We start from the raw sequence: 19,704 nt of genomic DNA, 5'->3' as shown, positions 1-19,704 counted from the left end.
AAGGAAGTTAACACTATTTTGGTTGCAAAAATGCCAGTATGTTATTGTGTTTATTAAAAGCTGAGTGGCACAACATTCATAGAAAGAATTTAAACTGATTTTTGAGCCTCGGTCACCTAGGAGTAAATTTTTCTATCACTTTTATTTAAACTGCTTAGACATACATAGGTTGAAGTTGAATGGAAGAACTCAGGATGCCTTGAACCAAGAAAACCCAACAAGGTATGCTCATGCCTTAATTTATATTAGAGCTGCCAGCATGAAAAGATGAATCTCCTGGTAAAGTATGTAACTTCATCTGCTTGAAAGCTTACACCGATCAAAAATTAGAACAGAAATAAATCGACTGATAGGCTCTCCACTCCCACCCTAACTGCCATTATTAAACCCAAGCCTTTTGCCACGACCTATAATTTGGTATCTTCCTTCTCTAAAACAGCACTTTTTTTTTTTGTTGTTACTCCTTGATACAGGGCTACCTCTATGTCAACAGATTTAATTTATGCTAACTGATCATCTCCAGGAAAAGCAGTTCTTCCCAAATTCACTTCAAAAAACAATCTATAGATGGCAGTATTCACAACAGTGTCACCTAAACCATCGATTTGAACTGAAGTGCTGTAACAATTATACGAAAAACAGCCCTCCGATTGTTTTTAAACTTATCTCTAAGCTGTTATATTAGCGTAAGGGGTAGTGCCCAGAACTGGTTAAAAAAATGAAAATATTGAAAAAACTCAAAACAGGGAAGGAAAGACTTGGGCTTTAGTCCCTGCTGCAATTGTTAGAAGTTTTGAAAATATATAGTGGGTTGAAATAATTTAAATAAGTTACTAAAAGCATAGTAAGGTATTAAATCCAAAATCTGGTAAAAATCCCAGGTTTGCTAAAAAAAGAAAACAAGGAGGTATTTCAGACAACTATTAGTGCACAGCACAGGATCCAATAGGAATAAGTAAAACCATCATATTCTGATTAACATGAGGAATTGATTAACGTAACAAAGCCATGACAAACAGGGCTAGATGGAAATTCTGCTCTAACACTAGAATGCTGTGATCCATTTAGGTCTTCAAAGTCCTCCCGGACCCAGGATAAAAATTTCTTCCACAACAAAGAAGAGTAAATAAAACAAAACTATTATTTCAAAACTTTTCGTACAGATCAATACACAGACAAGCAGACAATGAAAAGATTTATTTTTTAGTCTTCAGATACTTGAAGTTTCAATCACGTTGCTATGAAAAAGAAAGCTGTGCACAAAGAGCCATACCATCCACCAATTAATTTTCCATGTTTTTAGATTCCATGACTGACAAACCACTACATCTCAGAACAGCTTTTCTGTGCGTTCTAAATATTGCTTGTAACAAAACCATTCTCCCAATTCCAGAGATTTAGCAATTTTGCTGTTTTACTTGGAAATGCAAAATAGAAAGTAGTGAACTTGATTTGGAAAGTTCATTTTAAGCTAAATTAGTACCAAAGCAGCAGAGCATTTTATGGCATAATCAAGCACGCATATCAACAGTTTGTGGAATCAGTCTCTTCTTTCAGCAACAAGAAAATTTCAAAGATATCAGTAAATTTGTCACTGATCCTGTTTCAAGTCTTTGCCCACAAGCATTGAAGTGACTGGGTGCATAGAGGCTCTATGCTCCAGAAATGTCTTGACAGCCAGATCTCGACACTTGTCAAAACCATAAAGGTCCCTGTAAAAGGGGGGGGGGGGGGGGAGGGGAAAAAAAAAAAAAAAAAAGCACATTACAAAAGTCTATGAAAACAGTACAATGGGGATTTTTCTCAAGGTTTTACTTTTCCCTTGAAAGCCTCACATTAAGGTGCATACTGGGAGCCTAAGCTTTCTTCTATTAAAAAAAGTCAGCAAGTGGAAAGTAACTCTGAACATAAGCTTGTTCACAGCACACAGAAAATTCTGTATTATATCACTTTGAAGCATAACATAAATATATGTACCATGTCAAGTATTATACATGCCATTATACTAAAAATGCCAACAGCATAAGCTCCTACAATTTGGAGATTACTTTTACCTGAACAAGGGCCGAGTAAACTTCAACCTGCCCTGATCTGTTGCCATTTTTAGAGCCAGAGGAATAGCTTCTTCCCACTTGGACTTGATGCAGAGGCGCAGCCACCTGGGGGCAAAAAAAAAAAAAAAAAAAAAGAAAATTTACACTTATTTTCATTTGCAGTGGTTAGTTATCTTATGATTCTGTTCCCATAAACAGTCTGGGTAGTGCTGTGTCATCATGGGAATGAGATTCTAGCTAAGTTCAACATAAAATATTTAGTGTCCGAGTAGCACGTTACAAAAGTGGACTTTTCTATAAAATAGGAAAAAACTACTTCAAAGTTTCTCCAAAATGGTTTATTTTCTGCAGCTATGTGTTTCGTTTATGTTACAGCAGTGTCCAGTTGCATCACTCAGTATTAGAGCTGAATTATATAGCACTTGTCATTTGACCAAGTGATTAAAAAAAAACCAACAAAAATCCAAACAAAACATCACCAGCAACTGGCATATGCTTGTTTTGGTTTAAAAATAAAAAGAAATTGATCTTGTTACAAGAAGTAGAAACTACACTGTATATTTAAAATACTTCTGTTTTTTTAATAAGAAACAAAGTACTCTAAGTTAGTTAAGGCAGAATAACCATCGCTACTGCAAATGTATCCAAGTACGTAACAATAGCAAAATATGCTATTACAAGATACTTTTAAATACTTATCCTCAACGATACCTTTTTTAACAAGTGACGTGTAAATACAAAAGAGAAGAAATTAGGATGGCACAAGAATCAAGGCATTTAGCTAGAAGCATTTCCTACTTGTTTAGAAACTTCCTTTGATATTTACTTTTTTTTGGTGAGACAAAAGCTTTGTGACAGTGAGCGCTAAAATGGGACAAAAGTTTCCAAACTGTGTTGAAAAAAAACCACTGGCACATCAGCAGAAGGACTGTCAGGTAAGTCCCGAAGACTTGGTCCTGACTAAATATTGGAAAGATTTTTCAGGCATCTTTGAGTCACAGAGAGGCTCACTACTGTATTATCCAATACTACAACCCCAAATAAGTTATCAGGTCATCAGGTTCCTTTGCTAGCATGACAGATGAAAATAGAGCACAGCTAATCCGCTGCTCACTTCCAGTTCTTCTACTGGACTATACTTATCGAATTCACAAGTAACTGAATACCACTCTGGTAAGCTTGCTTGCACATGTACTCACAAAAAAAACCAACAACAAAAAAACCCCACAAGAACCCTGCACCAGTTCTGTACAACAGTATGTCTCAGACCATTTATGAAGCAGGATACTTTGTTTTATGAAAGCATTTAATATTAGAAAAATACCCATACTAGAACAAACCTGAATCTTATTTCAGAATTGTTTATAGCATTGAAGTCATATACTTGCTGCATTCGTTGGACATGGGACACTGGAAGAGGAGCCTGAAAAAGGAAATTGCATAGTCAGAATAAGCCAGGGGCACACTTCAAGCCACATACTTAAAAAATAAACAAGCTCATTCAGGAAGATTGATGCTATGAAGGAATTAAAAGCTTACCATGACAAATATTTGTATTTGTTCCTTTTACCTTCTCATAGTATTAGGGATGGGGCAAGAAATAAACGTTAGCAAATTCCCACATCCAGTACTACTGAAACATTCAAAACAAAGTATTTTCATTCCATTTTATTTACAGCTTATTTGCTTAACATCAAATACAGACAAATTCAAGCACCTTGTAGTTTTGTTTTTACCCTTCAATCCAAAATACTCTGTAGGTTGCTCATTAGCTGAAGAGCCAGACGTAATCAGGGAGGCACGGCTGAAGGTTTTAGTAACTATGTATGGCGAGAGCAGGTTATTTTAGCAAAACTTAAAAGAAATTCCAAAAGCACGCTTGGGCTTCTGTGTCTGCTTTTGTGATACCAGAATCAAATTACCCCAGGCATGCATTTACCTCCAGAAGCAACAGTGCCAGGAACTCAATCAACTGATGGGATGACATTTCCTTCAGGTCTGCTGAGCTGAATGAGGCCAAATCACTCTCTTTTGCCTAAAAGAGAATGGTTACTCAAGTTTTTAATAGGTATTTCAAAGCACAATCATGTGTATTTTTTTATTTGGACACCCACATTTACTATTGAGCCATTCCACATAAAAAAGAATCTGATTTGTATTTGTGCAGGATGTCACAAGAAAGGGAAGGGAGGGACATAAGCTACTGTCTGATGTTTGGTATTCTTCACTTCAATTTTCACTTTTTTCTCCACTGATCTTTTTATCTCCACTGTCTTTCTGTTAAAGTTAAGTGAAAAATCAAATACTTTTTCTATAAAAAGTAACACTGAGAAGAAGAAAGCTAAAGATAACATACAAGTACAGTGAACAGCCACAGAGCTAACAAAAGGAAGGTTATGCCGAATTCTCTATTAGTTGTATGAGTTTAATGGTTAAAATTATGAGAAAATTGTATGGTATTAGTTATTATGATTTACGTATTTCAGTTTTTGATGAGAAATGCACTCTAGGTCCAGTATAATGTAGGAGAATTCTTGCTAATACAATACAATCACTAATGTAGAGTGATTTGGCATTTGTTTTTAAATCAAGCCACAATATCAGGGTTTCAAAAAGAATATTCTCAGTTTGGTTACTACATATATATAACAAAAAGCTGGCTGTGTGCCTTGCTAAAATATGTACTGTGCTTCACGTACAGAAGTCATAGCAAATCCACAGATTCTATGACGAAAGGCTAGTCTATGAAATGCAAAGTCCCTGGCAGCCATACTATCACCATAAATACACTCTCTCTCAGCAAACGATAGATTTCAGAAGAGAATGGCATACTTTATACAAAGAGAACTAGCTTTTCAAGATACAGACACCTCACCATTCTTTAACCACTCACTTTGATCCATCTTTGGCTCAAGGCAACACAAGCATTTGCTAGTGTCATATCATACCTGTCAAAATATTAAAAACAATGGATCACACTTTGGAAACACAAAAGGCTCCTGTAATATTTTTACAAGAATGCTTGGAAATCATTTTGAAATGGCTCCATGTTTGTTTGTTGTAGGCTCCAAACCAGTATTGCAACACAATTTACATCTATTATAATGAAATATTTCAGTTTTAGTTAGAAGCATTTTGCGCATAGGTGACACTATCCCTTGATCCCGTACACTCCTAAAATGATAAATGATTGGGAGCATATATGCTCGTACATATATTATAGCTTATAGCTAAAAAGAGAAAATTGTTGTAACGAACTGTCAGAAGAACAGAATCTTTCCCGGCAACTTTCAAAGCAAAATGAGCTTCCACCAGAATACAAAAGTTGAAAATATTAACAGCAACATTTTTTTCTCCTATATAGACCTGTATCAATTTCTACATAGTATTAGGACATTTTCTAATAAGAGGTTTGTAGGAAGACTTTCACCCTGTTTACAAACTGCTTCATGACTGTTTGGAAAACCATGTGCAACCTGGGGACAGAAAAGATGAACTATAAAACAACGCAGCTTACGTAGGCTTCACTGGTGGCATTCCTGGAGCATGAAACCATGAGTTCCAATCAACTTTATCAAGAACATCTACCTACAAAGCAACACAAATTCTTATTCAATTTTAAATGTTATTTTTAGAGAAAAGTATACCCTACAAAAACTACTTTCAATCTTTTGCTTTGTTTGGTTTTAACAGTCCTCCAATTACCCTGGAGAATCCTATACAGATTACTTCAAAACAGACTATTTCCTTCTAGGAAAAAAAAAAGGCATCATAACGCAAACCTATCTTTGTACGATGCCACACTACATCATATTAAGATCTTGAGATAAAGAAGAGAAAGATAAAGACCTGGTCCTTAAAGAAGGTAATTCCTGATCTATGCCATAGTTTCATACAATTAAAAGGTTTCAAACAATTAGTTTTGAATACTACCCAACCTTATCCTTGAAGTAGGAGTACAAGAACTTCTTCCAGTCCTCCGTTACTATGCTCTTATAAGCAAACTGCTGAATGTAAGCCTTCAGGAAGCCAATGAAGACATCTGACAGGTAAAAACCAAACTGTTTCAGTGTTTGAAATTAAAATGGGAAACAATTATATATAAAGTCTGACTAAGATTTACCTGGTCCTCCAAGAAGTTGTTCAAGGTAAAAAAGCAAAGCAAAGCCTTTCTCATACGGAACAGATGAATAGGCAACATCAGGATCTACTTCACTCAAATTAGGGACGAGGTTAGTTACAGGATTTTTATCTCCAAGAGTATTTATCTGTGACAATGACACAAGAAAATATACTCATCTAGGAAAACTAGCACTCTTGCAAATCACTATTAATCCTATTTACAAAGGTATAATCCATCCAAAACTAAGACGGCTTCGTTTCAAAGCATTCTTTCTCATTCTTTTTCCTGAAGTTCTGAATCTGCACAAAACATAGTTTACTAAACTTTTTTCTCATTTTATCAGCGTCTGATCATGTGTCAAACAGAAAGATGTTAGGATCAATCACCCTGTGCTCAAGCATTTCAAAGCACTCTTTCTCATTCTTTTTCCTGAAGTTCTGAATCTGCACAAAACATAGTTAGTTTACCAAACTTTTTTCTCATTTTATCAGTGTCTGATCATGTGTCAAACACAAAGATGTTAGGATCAATCACCCTGTGCTCAAGCTGTCTCAAAGCAGTTAATTACTGTCTTGTCTGTCATAATCGCAAGCACCTAGTAAACTATCTATATTTATCCCTTTATTAACAAAATATTTAAACTTCTTGAATTAAATGGGTGGTATAAAGAATAAAATATGAGGAAATATTCACAGTAAGTCAGGTAAACTGCATCACCAAACTGAATGAGAGGGCTGGAAATATCACAGGCTGGAAATCTGATAACTAAAGTTTAACTATGCTACCCAAACACAAAAATAAACAACCCTCCTAGACAGTTACAGATTAGGAATGTGCTCAATTATAACACAGTACACAAGAAAAAAAGAAATCAGTTACTTGCATGAGGCATTGGAAATCAACGGTCATGCTTGCAGATAATTTTGACAAGCTTTCAGCTGCTTACCAGTATGCTAACAGGTAATATTGCAATTTAGCCATACCCAGAACAACCAAGAGAGTCTGTAAAGATGCTCATCCTTACAGAACAGCTTAAAGCAGTTCAAAAAGCTTTACCTAATCTGACTATATTAAGCTATTACCTTGGGAAGAGATCATATACCTTGGAATCAAAGTTGTACATCCTCTAATAAGAAAGTATTAAGAAAGCTGACTAGACAAGTCTTATTTGTGGGAAACACATGAAATCAGCTTTATTTTATTTAGGTATGTACTTAAACATAAAGTTATCATAACTTTAAAAATATTTACCGTATTCTGCAGTTCCCTCCAACCTCCTAGGGCTTGAAAGTGCCTGAACTGCTCACCAAACAACTGACCGCCAATCCTGCGTTCCAGGTATACAGTATGTCCCTCATTCAGCCTGGAAATATATTGATAAAGTCAACACTGGTAGGATGGCAAAATGAATTTAGTTGGTCTCTTTACAGATTAATTTTAAAATATGACTTGCATTGCACTGAACATCAGACCTACCAAAAATGCTCCCATGTTTTGTTTGTTACCAAGTTTCCTGTCCAGCTGTGAGAGATTTCATGAGCAATAACCTAAAACACAGAAAACGATGACAGATCTACTGTTTAGACTCCTCTGGAAAATGAACATCAAATCCCAACAGAAAGAAAAAATCCTAATGGGACCTCATTTACTGCACTACATTCCCAGAGCCAGTTAGCATTCACAGCTCTGTAAACTTATCCATATAAATTTTATTTAGAGGACTAACACTATCCTACAGAACCTTCTCCAGAAATAATTTTGAATGTGCAGCCTGCAAGTCATAGAGCCACACTGATCAACAAAAATAATTCCTCTAGTAGCACAGTGTAGGTACTCATTTATGAAATCACATTTCAGGATACTGGATCCATGCCAAGTAATGGACTAGTACTACTTTCCCACCTAAGCAACTTCTGCAGTGCTGGGATGTTCTAAAATATCAAACAGGAAGAAAACAGTCACCCCTAGAAGGATAACGATGCATGATACATTAAAAAGTATCCATGTCAAATATTTCAGTATTCTTGGGATAAGACAATCGTATTTTTTTTAGCAGTCTATCAGTCTAGTAGAAAGACATTTGTATGTCTTTCAGCTTCCAGAGTATTCAACTTTCCAGAAAAAAAAATAGAATTTACTCAAATTGTACTCATGATTTCCACTTCAAAAGAAAACTGTACACAATGCGAGTTCTAGTACATAGACAGACACAGAGAGGAAGAAGTTCCCTACAAACAATTTCAGTGAGATCAATTCAATTATGGTTTTTAAACATATCTGTACAGAGGACAGGGAAAGAGCTACTGAGCAGCTAAATGCTGTCAGTCCCCTACGCACACAAGCACCCATGTTATTTTCCTCTGTTCATTATACAAAATAGATATGTCTCCAGTTTTTCTAGAGTTTACTTAGAACTAAAACTCACTTTGCAAGACTTCGAATTATTGCCTTAACTTTTAATTCCCCCAATGAACACGAGACCAAGTTTTCAGGCATCTATTACAAAGGAAGCTAAGATGCAACTTCAAGTTGTGTTCTACTTGAAGACATGAACCTATTTTGCACTTACATTTGATAGAGATCGATCACCTGCCTAAAAAAAAAAAAAAAAGCAGTTGTTAGTTCAAGTAAACCTCAGCAGTTTCATGTATGATCCCTAACTCGAAAGGAGGCAAGAACATTTACAGTTCTTTCTAAGGGGAAGATGAATCAATTTGTGGATTAATATAAGCAAGCCCTAAGGAAAAGCTGACTTTTGTTAGTGTTGCACTTACCAATAGTGTTGGAGTTACAAAAGTAAGACAAGGATTCTCCATACCACCATAAGGAAAAGAAGGCGGTAAGACTAACAAATCATACTGTCCCCATACATAGGGTCCTGCTAAATCTTCTGCTGTTTTCAGCATAGCTTCAGCCTGAAACAAGAATTCACATTAGTTTCTAACATAACTTCTGACTACAAACACTGAACAAGTTATAAGCTATTGATCCCACACTTCGTTCTCTTTCACCTTGGGATGTCCCACATGCAAAATGAGTACAAGACTGTATCAATATTTATGTTCAGTAGCAGTTTTGTGTTGTGATAGAAGAACAGCATTTTTTGGGGTGGGAGGTAGAGAAAGGAGGGCTACAGATGACAAAAATACTGAACTACAGCCTGTTCCTTTTCCAAAACTATGTGAAACAGTTAGTTTACAAAACATTTTTTGTTAATTACCCACCTCAGCAAATTCATAGGCCGATTTATCCACTAGCTCCTTTTCAGCCCACACCAGTGTCCTTGGGCCAATCTTTCTGTTGAAAGTAAAAATGCTATGAAGACACCATGAACTGGAAATAATTCTATGGGAAACTAATTCAGAGAGCATACATTTAAATGTGCTCATGAGTAACCCGTGTTGCTGAAGAAACTCATTAGATAGTCTTCCTGTCTTTTTCCTCTCCACTGCTACAGGAACACTAGAAAAAGCTTTAGAAAACAAACCACACACATCTATTGTTCAGGACAAATAAATAGGAAACACATTTACAGATTTTTAAATGCTGTGAAGTCCTAATATAAAAGCATTATTACGGGCTAGATTAACACATCCTTGTGCAGATAAGCAACAAAGCTGAAGCTATCACCTTCTGCCTTTTGTACATGACATGGCTTATGTGTTACTAGAGGAAAAAGATACTATTCCCTGAGCTAGAAAAAGCCCTTAGTGGTTCCAATCAATTCCAAACTCTTCATGGTATTTCTTTAACTTACAGCAAAAGTATATTCTATAGAAAAAACGATGCAAGAGTGAATCAAGATACATGCAGTTTGATACAAATAAACAGGCTTGTTGAATCTCTAAGACCTATTAAAACTAGAAACAAGACCAAGTAACAAACAAAAAAGGTAACTCTGGAGATTTATTATGATTATTAATATTTATACTTTGTGCAGATTCACTCACCTGCTTTCTAAAGCTCCAACCACTAAAGCAATCAAGTAGCAAGGTATGGGAACCTAATGGAAAATGTGAGAAAAAAAGAAATCTTATTTGTAATGTGAGCTATCAACACCACCAATTCAAAGAAAAACAAAGGTAATTAAGTAAAGAAACATGCACATTTCCTCCATAGCTTCCTGCCTTATGTTATAATAAAGGCATTGTTTTTTCTCCCCAAATGATACTCCTTTATCTACAAGGAATACTTGTTTCCTAGATCTTTCATGCAAAGGCAAAAAATTGCAGTATCAACTCCGTTTGAAAAAAAATCTGCATATATAAGAGCATATAAAAATGCCACTAGTTTGGTTACGGTTCAAAAGAAAGTTAGTTTTCCATATTCATTTTAGTTCCATTAAATTTTATGGAAGGAGAAGTTAAGAGACACTGCTCAGATAACAGGCAGTTGTATCACACAAAAAAATGCAGAAAAAGCTTTAATGAATTCAAGTAAACAAAGAATATTCATGGATAAAAAAAGATTCAGCAAAATCAAAATGTATATATTTGATTTCCATGTTTGGAATTGAAATAAATTCTAAATATTTGTTATTTTAATGAAAGAAATTCCAAAGCTACAGTATCTTTATGGAGAAATTCTTTCTCCCAGTGGTCTGGACACAAAAGGGGATAACGCAGCCGTTCCTGACAAAATTCCATTTTATCTGACTAAACACTGTTAAATAAGTAAGACTTCAAATCGTAATTACTTGGCGACAACATTTCAGAAAATTTTATTCCACCATTTATTATCCCCAAACCATTTCAATATCATTTATTAAAATATCCATATCATCTTGTGTGTTTTAATTTTGCATATTAACCCACAGAATATATTCTTGAAAAGATTGAAGTCCATTGACTTGTGTTATAGACGGGTTATTAAAAGATTGTGAATATATCCCTACATTCTGATGCCCAGTTTGCTAATCTGAAATTTTAAAATTACTTCAAATCTCAATGGCTGTTGGGTAATAAATTCATTTTTACAGAGGCTGCTCTCCACTATATTTCTCACCAGTCCGGCCAGACAGGGGCAAAAAAAAGTAGTTTTAGGTAAGCTCAGCACACATACATATCCAAGAGTTTGATGCATTTGTCTTTTTCGTTTAATGAAACACATGCCTTTTCTAACAATTTAATCTAATGGTTTTCCGTATTAGAAAGTGTAGTATAATTTCAATTAGACTAAATGCCATTCTTTGTACGGGTCCAGCAAACTTATCAACAGTGTATTTCTACATAACATACAGCTCTGAATAACATACAACATTGAAGCCTTATGCACTAGACCAAGAGTGGCAAATGTTTTGGCTCCACAGAGAAGGCAGAACACTGCATATTAAAGAGCTCACAGAGAAGGTGACAATTTTTTTTTTCCCCTCTCTCTCTCCTCTTGCCTCTCTTGGGTTTCACATAGCAGCCAAATCAACCCAACAGCTGTTGCAGTTCAGAGTAGGCTCCCCTCCTCTCCTCCAGTCACATAAATCCATCCCTCCTTGCACTCATTCAGTCCCTCAGCAGCCCAGATCAGCTTACTAAAACAATTTCTTTTTTAAACTTCTGTTCATTTTTATCTGCTTGTTCAGCAGAATGAACTAGGCTTACCAAGAGATCCCATAAACATCAGAACTGTAACCTAAAAAGCTATGAGAACAAAAAAGCCAGGAGAGTAAATTGAGACTGCTACTTAGGTGCAGTGGAACCATTAAACTAGCTGCACCACTTAATAAAACTTCATCCTTAGAGGAGTAATCTTTAATTAGCTGGAGACACTTTCCATAAAGGCCAAATTTTTCACCTTTAAAAAAATCTCTGTTGTCAGAATTTGCTTCTCTTCAAGTTGAAATTGGTTCCAATGCTCAGCTTCATGGCTAAGATCTTGGTAAGCTTAAAATTTGTAGGATCTGTTTTTCAAAACGCACTCCTGTGTTATTCAAGTCCACACAGTATTTCCCAAGAATCAGTGCAGACAGAAAGGGTTTTGACAGTACAAGCTTTGTGTATACTAAGCATTTTCAAAACTTTACAGGCTTTTCTGGGAATGCCAAAATGACCAGTAAACGTCACCAGCACCTACTGACTTTTTGGAGCTGGAAATTCATAATACCCCGTATGTTTATAGTGGCAAAGAAGCACTGTCAGTCACGTGACTGAGCTGTGGTGAATGGGGTTAAATCCAGTTGGTGGCTGGTCACAAGTGGTGCTCCCCAGGGCTCAGTATTGGGTCCAGTTCTGTTCAACATCTTTATCAATGATCTGGACAAGGGGATCAAGTGCGCCCTCAGTAAGTTTGCAGACCACATCAAGTTGGATGGGAGTGTTGACCCGCTCCAGGGTAGGAAGGCTCTACAGAGGGATCTGGACAGGCTGGATCGATGGGCCAAGGCCAGTTGTACGAGGTTCAACAAGGCCAAGTGCCGGGTCCTGCACTTCAGTCACAACAACCTCATGCAACGCTACAGGCCTGGGGAAGAGTGGCTGGAAAGCTGCCTGGTGGAAAAGGACCTGGGGGTGCTGGTTGACAGCCGGCTGAATGTGAGCCAGCGGCGTGCCCAGGTGGCCAAGGCGGCCAACAGCATCCTGGCCTGTATCAGAAATAGTGTGGCCAGCAGGAGCAGGGAAATGGTTGTTCCCCTGTACTTGGCACTGGTGAGGCCGCACCTCGAGTCCTGTGTTCAGTTTTGGGCCCCTCACTACAGGAAAGACAGAGGTGCTGGAGCGTGTCCAGAGAAGGGCAACAAAGCTGGAGAGGGGCCTGGAGCACAAGTCTTGTGAGGAGCGGCTGAGGGAGCTGGGGTTGTTTAGTCTGGAGAAAAGGAGGCTGAGGGGAGACCTGATCACTCTCTACAACTACCTGAAAGGAGGTTGTAGTGAGGTGGGTACTGGTCTCTTCTATCAAATAACCAGTGATAGGACGAGAGGAAATATCCTCAAGTTGCACCAGGGGAGGTTTAGATTGGATATTAGGAAAAATTTCTTCACTGAAAGGGTTGTCAGGCATTGGAACAGGCTGCCCAGGGAAGTGGTTGAGTCACCATCCCTGGAGGTATTTAGAAGATGTGTAGATGTGGTGCTTAGGGACGTGGTTTAGTGGTGTACTTGGCAGTGTTAGGTTAATGGTTGGACTCGATGATCTTAAGGGTCTTTTCAAACCTAAATGATTCTATGATTCACTGATGATATCAAAACCATATCTGAAATGACTGTGAACTGCATGAGTTAGGAGTAAGACCTTAGGCATCTGTTTACTAGCCTGTAGCACTTACGTTCTGACTGAAACAGTATATCTTCCGACTGCTGTCCTCTGGGTCAGGCATCTCTCCATCACGATTAGCACTCATAAGAGCCACCAACTCTTTAGGAACAGATATCTGAAAGAAGGTTATCCAACTATGAGGAACTCAGCTGGCACAGAGGATTATACAATATCCTAGAAGCAGCGACAGCAAAAAGAGTAGTGCGGATTCGTTCTGTTGTTAAGTCCTCTCCATCAAGTAGAATGTAAGGCATATAGAAAATTTTGTCTTAAAGGCTGGCAATATTTGATTAACCAAAAGGACTACCCTTGACAGAAGTTAAAAGTTTCACTTTCTTCAGACTACTGAACTGTAATGTCACGTTGGACATCTCACTTTTTGCTTCCTTAAACCAATCAGACTACTTGTGCCAGGACTGCAAAGATCCCCCAGCTATGTACCAGAGCATATTACTTAAGGCATACATGAGAGCCATTTCAAGTATTTTTACTTTACGGCACTCTTTGTTGTTTTACTGTCAGCTTTTCCTGATTTAAGAACATATTTCTTTTCTACTACGGCACTTTTTTTTTTCTTTTGGAAATAAAGATACATGTGAATGAAAAAAGAGATGACATATATAAAAGAAAATGGTAAATCCAGAGGAATGCCACAAGGAAGATGAGCAGCTTTTGGTTCTTACATTAAGCTAAAAGTCAATATTCTCTGTTTTTATTTTAGGCCACATGCCGGCAGGTACAGAAAAAAAAAAATTCACCCATTGTAGTAGTTGTCTTTATTTAGATACACGACTTCGGTTCACCTACCTCTGCATAGTATGTTAGTTTCACAGCAGGTGTGTCTTGGCATGGAAAGATGGCTCTGCAGTGGGTGGCCTGGAGAGGAAGGGGAAAAAAAAAAAAAAAAAAAGCTAAAACATAACAATCTTTGTAATGCAGAGGACTAGAAATAAATCAAACTAATATATTATATTGGAAATCTATACAGCTCCTCCAGAGAATTCATTATCTATAAACCAGTACTTCCTATTCCTTATAGCTTACAGTAGTTTTCATAGTTAAGGCTTTTCTCAAAGAAATAATGGTAGGGAAGACAGATCAATAGCCACATATATTGATTGTAAAGGACTGCATGTTCTTCAACAAGAATACTGGAGAGGGTAAAGCAGTTCTGGAATTATTAAACTGCAAACATATAATAAAATCTCAGCAATGTCCTGACTTATTAAGTGTTATCATTTAGGATCTCTGATATACACAATTAGAAGTTATGGGCTACTGTACTTTCCCCTACTAGCCTTCCTCTCCAACTCTTTGGAAACCAAGGGGAATTACAGGGGTATGTAAACAAGTTTAAAAAACAAATTAATCCACTCAACCTGACACTGGCTGAAGAGAAATGGGTGTTTCTTTCCAGAAGTTTGCTCTGGAGTAAACCATTGGAGAGCTGAAGACTTTGGAGAGCTTTCAAAGGAGATTTCGACAATTGCTTCTTGTCCCCTGTGTAATAAAGAATATAGTCAGACTGTTTTGACAAACTCCTGATCACTACTGAAATTCCTCTACAAAGATTTCTGGAAAATAGGTCTGCAGCACTGTCTCAAAAGCATTAAAAGAACAAGTAGCATATTAAAAACAACTTTTCCCTTTCAATTATGATAATAAAAATTAGCTGGTTTATTTCAATTTTAATGTCCCAAGACACTTCTACTATTGTTTTTACTAACCAGAAACTTTTCTGCTCCTCTCTTCAAGGAGGACATGGACTTTTTCTTTAAACCATTTGGACCAGCTACATACATACAGTTTTGTCGCAACTATCTAACATTGTACACATAAGTAGAAAAAACCCATGACAGTAAGCAAACAAAAAAGTGTATAAAGCCTATATAAGAACATACGTGCTTTAATAAAATAGGATTTGTATATTCTGTAAATAAAAAATTTCAGGTTTTGCAGCTGATGTTATGTTCTGTATGATCCTTAAGCAGAAAAAAAAAATACTGAAAATAGTAATTACTGGAAAACCCTATTAAAAGTAGGGTTAACCAGAAAAATGAAAAATGTTCAAATTTTGTTCAGGATTTCAGAACTGGTGTAAAGTAAAAACCAACACAGGGGACAGGTCCCAGCTTGCTAACAAGAGAACACACACAAACTTGACACATTCATGCTCTTGTTTTTTAAAAACATATCATAACCATCACTGACACCAAAAGTACACAGAAGTACTTGCTTCCGTTATTGGAAAGTTCCAGGTTATACATGCAACATTCTGGAATTAACAATCCAACCATAAATCAGAACAAACTTCAGCTAATCAGAGGAGTTGGACACTAGATAAGCTGACCAGGTACACATATCTGGTTTATAACCAGTGTTCCAAAGTACATATTTGGCAAGAAAAAATAATTTGTATTACCATAAGATATGTTGCTTACTGAACAGTCAGACTTTCGTATGTATGTAACTCCTTTCCTATCACTGTTTTATTGATACTTGTACACAGGACTACATCTCACACAAGATTATAAATTCTTACGATCATGACTCATAACTCCCTCTTTGTAGCTTTTTTTCCTTACAAGGAAATCTAGCAATAAAAAAAAAGCTGGAAGTCAAACAAAAGACATAGGTCTATGTTTCTGCTGTGCCCTGTTTAATTTGTTCAGTTTCATATCAGATAATAAGTGTTTCCCCAGAAGGGACAGCTATTGTATGACATTTCTTTCTCTTCCACATTATGTGTGTTTCTAAATTCCACTAATTCAGAGAACAGGAAAAAAAAAATTAGAAACCAGACACTAGTTTGTAGAGCTAATAACCAGTTTTAAAACCAAAACAGTAAGAAGCAACTTAGCATACAATTTTATTCAAACAAGGGAACCTTCCTATACAGTCACAGCTTTCAGCCTTGGCATGTGAGATACCACTGAGTTACAACATACAAAGTAAATTGCCAAAAAACGTATTGTAATTTGGCAACAACTTCTTATTTCGTGCAACTTAAGAGGTAGATTATGGTTAGTTCATTCTCCATCGTGCTGCCAAAACTCAAGTTCCAGTTTTTAGGGACTTGGGCTACAATAAAAATTTTATTCTTTGAAGACATGTTTCTAGCTAATCATAGTGGTAACCTGCAGTTCTACAGAAATGCGGGATCAGCCCTTGTATAAAAGAAAGGAAAACAGGGTCTGTAACTCCATATGTGCTATGCTGTAGCAATTCTGAACACGACAAAATTCAGGTAGTTGAAGCAGAAAGAATATTACTGATAAGAAACATTGGAAAAATTGTGATACATTACACATAATTTTGCTACTTAGTTTGGCAAGTCATTTTGTACATAAGACCTGGAAACAGTACAAAGACTGCCAAAGTTTTGGCTGTCTAATGAAAGCCAACTATTAAATTCATCTACAAGATCATATACCAAATAAATGCAACACCCTAATTTACAAGTCCCTTTGCAAGCTTTACACAACGACCCCACAGGGAGACAAGCACCTTATACAGTGCATTTTGGAAACTACCTAAAGGGACAGGCAAAAGTGTGTACCTGCTTAGTTCAAAAGGAAGTGTGATTTCCAGGGGGGTCCCCTTGAAACTGTGCTTTTCTCCAAAAACAAATTTTGCATCCTGTCCATTTACGGTCACTTTAAATACCTGTAGGTCTTTTGTATCCAAGACCTGTAATGAAGCAAATATTACATACTTGTTAGATAGTGTAATAATTAACGTAGCACCCATAAAATCTTAAACACAAGTCTCTTTGAAGGAAAAAGTATTTACTAAGTAAAACCAGAAAAATTGAGTAACTATGCCGAGTACTGGGAACCAGCGTTTTAAGAGAGTAGCACTGAACTTACAAAACTGGAGGGGGAAGAGGAAGGAAACCACCTTCTGACCATGAAAGTGGAAAACGGCGAGTTTACCAAGTAAACTACAGAGGTAAGAGACTTCACAGTGCTGCTATGAAATGAGAATGATAGTAAAGCCCCTGCCAAGGCGTCCCTCCTGGAACCAGCCACTATGAATCAAGACTTTCATGCAAGAGAAGATGAATTAAATAACGCAGCGCTCCCATATGCAGCGCGAGTGAAGTTTTACTCTTTACCAGGATGGATTTTTTTTTCCTAAAAAGTAAGCACCAATCACAAAAGGATTTTATGGAGCTAGCAGAAAGATCCCACAACCCCCAAACTTCACTTCGCATGCAGCGTAAAGCTAAAGAGGTTTACGTGTTTATCTGCACAGCTAGCTGAGAAAGCAGCTAGCGTAATAAAACACAGACGCGAAAAAGCCACGAATGCAGCTTTCCGATGGTGTATCCCCATCTTTTCGGCAACGGGCTCCTCGCCATTTTAAGGGGAAAACCCCACACATTTCCACCCTTCCCTTGCACGAGGCGCCGGCTCTAGGCTCCACAAGCGGGAAACCTCAGCCGCCCAAAGGCGTTGTTAGCCCGGGGGCGACCAACTGTAGACGAGCCCGACGGGCGCCGAGGCGAGCAGGCGGCAGGGACGGGGAGGGGAAAAGGCACGACCGAGGGGAGACGACGCCGAGGCGGGAGGAGACGAGGGGGACCCCGAGCACGGCCCCCGGCACCCTCGTTCCCCCTCAGACCTGGGCTCCGGGGTCTCCCCTCAGGAGCCGCGGGGTCTCCCCTCAGTACCGCGAGGGGTCTCCCCTCAGGAGCCGCGGGGGTCTCCCCTCAGTACCGCGAGGGGTCTCCCCTCAGGAGCCGCGGGGGTCTCCCCTCAGTACCGCGAGGGGTCTCCCCTCAGGAGCCGCGGGGGTCTCCCCTCAGTACCGCGAGGGGTCTCCCCTCAGGAGCCGCGGGGGTCTCCCCTCAGTACCGCGAGGGGTCTCCCCTCAGTACCGCGGGGTCTCCTCTCAGGAGCCGCGGGGGTCTCCCCTCCCCCCCCCTCACCCCGCCGTTACCAGGCAACGCAGCGCCCCGCGCTCGGCGCGCGCGGTGAAGGCCGCCGTGCCCCGCAGCGCCCGCGCGCCGAAGTCCGCGCGGCAGCGCAGGTGGAGGTGCCGCGTGAGGCAGCGGGAAGGCGCAGCGAAGGAGCAAGGGTCCTCCGCCGCCATCGCGCGCGCACGCCTGCTGCCGTTGCACCGGACCCCGCCTCCGACCCCCCTGACCCCGCCCCACCGCGGCGAAGGGGGGGCGGGCCCGCCCCGCCCATCCCTGGGAGCTGTAGTTCCCGCCTCGGCGGGAAAAGCGGGAGGCGGCGCCCAGGAGAACGACAACTCCCGTGGTGCATTGCGGGAGGAGGCGGAGCGAGGAGGAGGAGGCGGCGGGGCGGGAAGCGTCAGATGGCCGCGAGGGGCGGGGCCGGCCCGGGGCCCGGCTGCCAGCCCCTAGAAACCATCTGGCGGCTGCTGGGGAAAGTGCGCTCGTGCAGGTCCTCGTTAGTATAGTGGTAAGTATCCCCGCCTGTCACGCGGGAGACCGGGGTTCGATTCCCCGACGGGGAGACGCTTAATTTTTCCATTTTTTTTTTTCCCCCCCGTCCTCCCCGATGTGGCCTCTACCCTAGAGGCAAAAAAAAGCAATTCTTTGGGAAATCAAAGCTGCTGCCAGGCAGCCGTTGGAAGAGTTACTGCGACTTTAAAACGAAAAACAGCCAGGTCCTGGCTGCCTACCTGCTGCAGGCCTGAGGGGGACAGCGGGGCGGCTGCAGGGTTTTACCAGCTCAGCTGCTTACCTGAGAGAACATGTGGGGAAAGTATTTTCGTGTTTAAATGGCTCAAACAGCTGAACAGGAGGGTTAATTAAGCCTTCCAAAAACATTCCCCTTTCTTCTTGAACCAAGATGGGGGAAAAAAAAACCCCAGCGTCACCAAAACCCGTGAGGTAGAAACAGTGGGAAGAAGGACAGGCCAAACGGACATGGCGGAAGAGGGAAGGTGGGAGGCCGAAGGCTATCCCCTGGCCTGTGGTAACGCAGCCCCTCGTTTTAATCCTCAAAGCGAGAACTTCGGAGACCGGTGCCATCTGCTGCGCTAGCGAAGAGAACATTGGAAAACAACTGCGGGACTCCAGCATCCCTGCTGGCATTTACTTAGTATCGTCGGAAATGCTTTTTTTAGGCAACCCCTGACCCCTTCTTTTTTTAAATCCTTCTGCCCAAAGGCATTATTTGCTTATTTGTTTGTTAACATTTTAGTGCAAGTGTACTGAAAGAGATCTCCTCCCTTCTGTGGGTGGTCAGCAGGTGCCAAGCAGTAAATGCGATCGCCCCAATTTCTCTTTCTCCAAGTCAGGAAAAA

At 39.5% G+C, this 19,704-nt stretch overlaps 1 protein-coding gene and 1 non-coding gene across 2 annotated transcripts; one reads left to right on the top strand and one right to left on the bottom strand.

Annotated features, from left to right (window-relative positions):
* Positions 1-1,182: 1,182 nt before the first annotated feature.
* On the bottom strand, positions 1,183-18,538 carry LTA4H (leukotriene A4 hydrolase). Its single transcript, XM_052774645.1, has 19 exons — positions 18,367-18,538; positions 16,982-17,112; positions 14,802-14,922; positions 14,230-14,298; positions 13,433-13,537; positions 10,128-10,180; positions 9,402-9,474; positions 8,952-9,092; positions 8,747-8,770; positions 7,654-7,724; positions 7,429-7,540; positions 6,178-6,322; positions 5,993-6,096; positions 5,572-5,642; positions 4,948-5,002; positions 3,994-4,089; positions 3,395-3,477; positions 2,055-2,159; positions 1,183-1,712 (listed from the first exon to the last, which is right to left on the bottom strand). Exons 1-19 carry the CDS (start codon positions 18,517-18,519, stop codon positions 1,592-1,594), a joined length of 1,833 nt encoding a protein of 610 aa, XP_052630605.1. The 5' UTR covers positions 18,520-18,538; the 3' UTR covers positions 1,183-1,591.
* Positions 18,539-18,837: 299 nt separating this feature from the next.
* Positions 18,838-18,909, top strand: TRNAD-GUC (transfer RNA aspartic acid (anticodon GUC)). Its single transcript has one exon. It is a non-coding gene; the product is annotated as a tRNA-Asp (tRNA).
* Positions 18,910-19,704: the final 795 nt, after the last annotated feature.

Source organism: Harpia harpyja, chromosome 23, assembly GCF_026419915.1.
Source record: "Harpia harpyja isolate bHarHar1 chromosome 23, bHarHar1 primary haplotype, whole genome shotgun sequence".
In the NCBI taxonomy this organism is placed as follows: Eukaryota; Metazoa; Chordata; class Aves; order Accipitriformes; family Accipitridae; genus Harpia; species Harpia harpyja.
The sequence above is the reverse complement of the archived record's forward strand: the minus strand, read 5'-3'. Positions and strand labels throughout refer to the sequence as shown.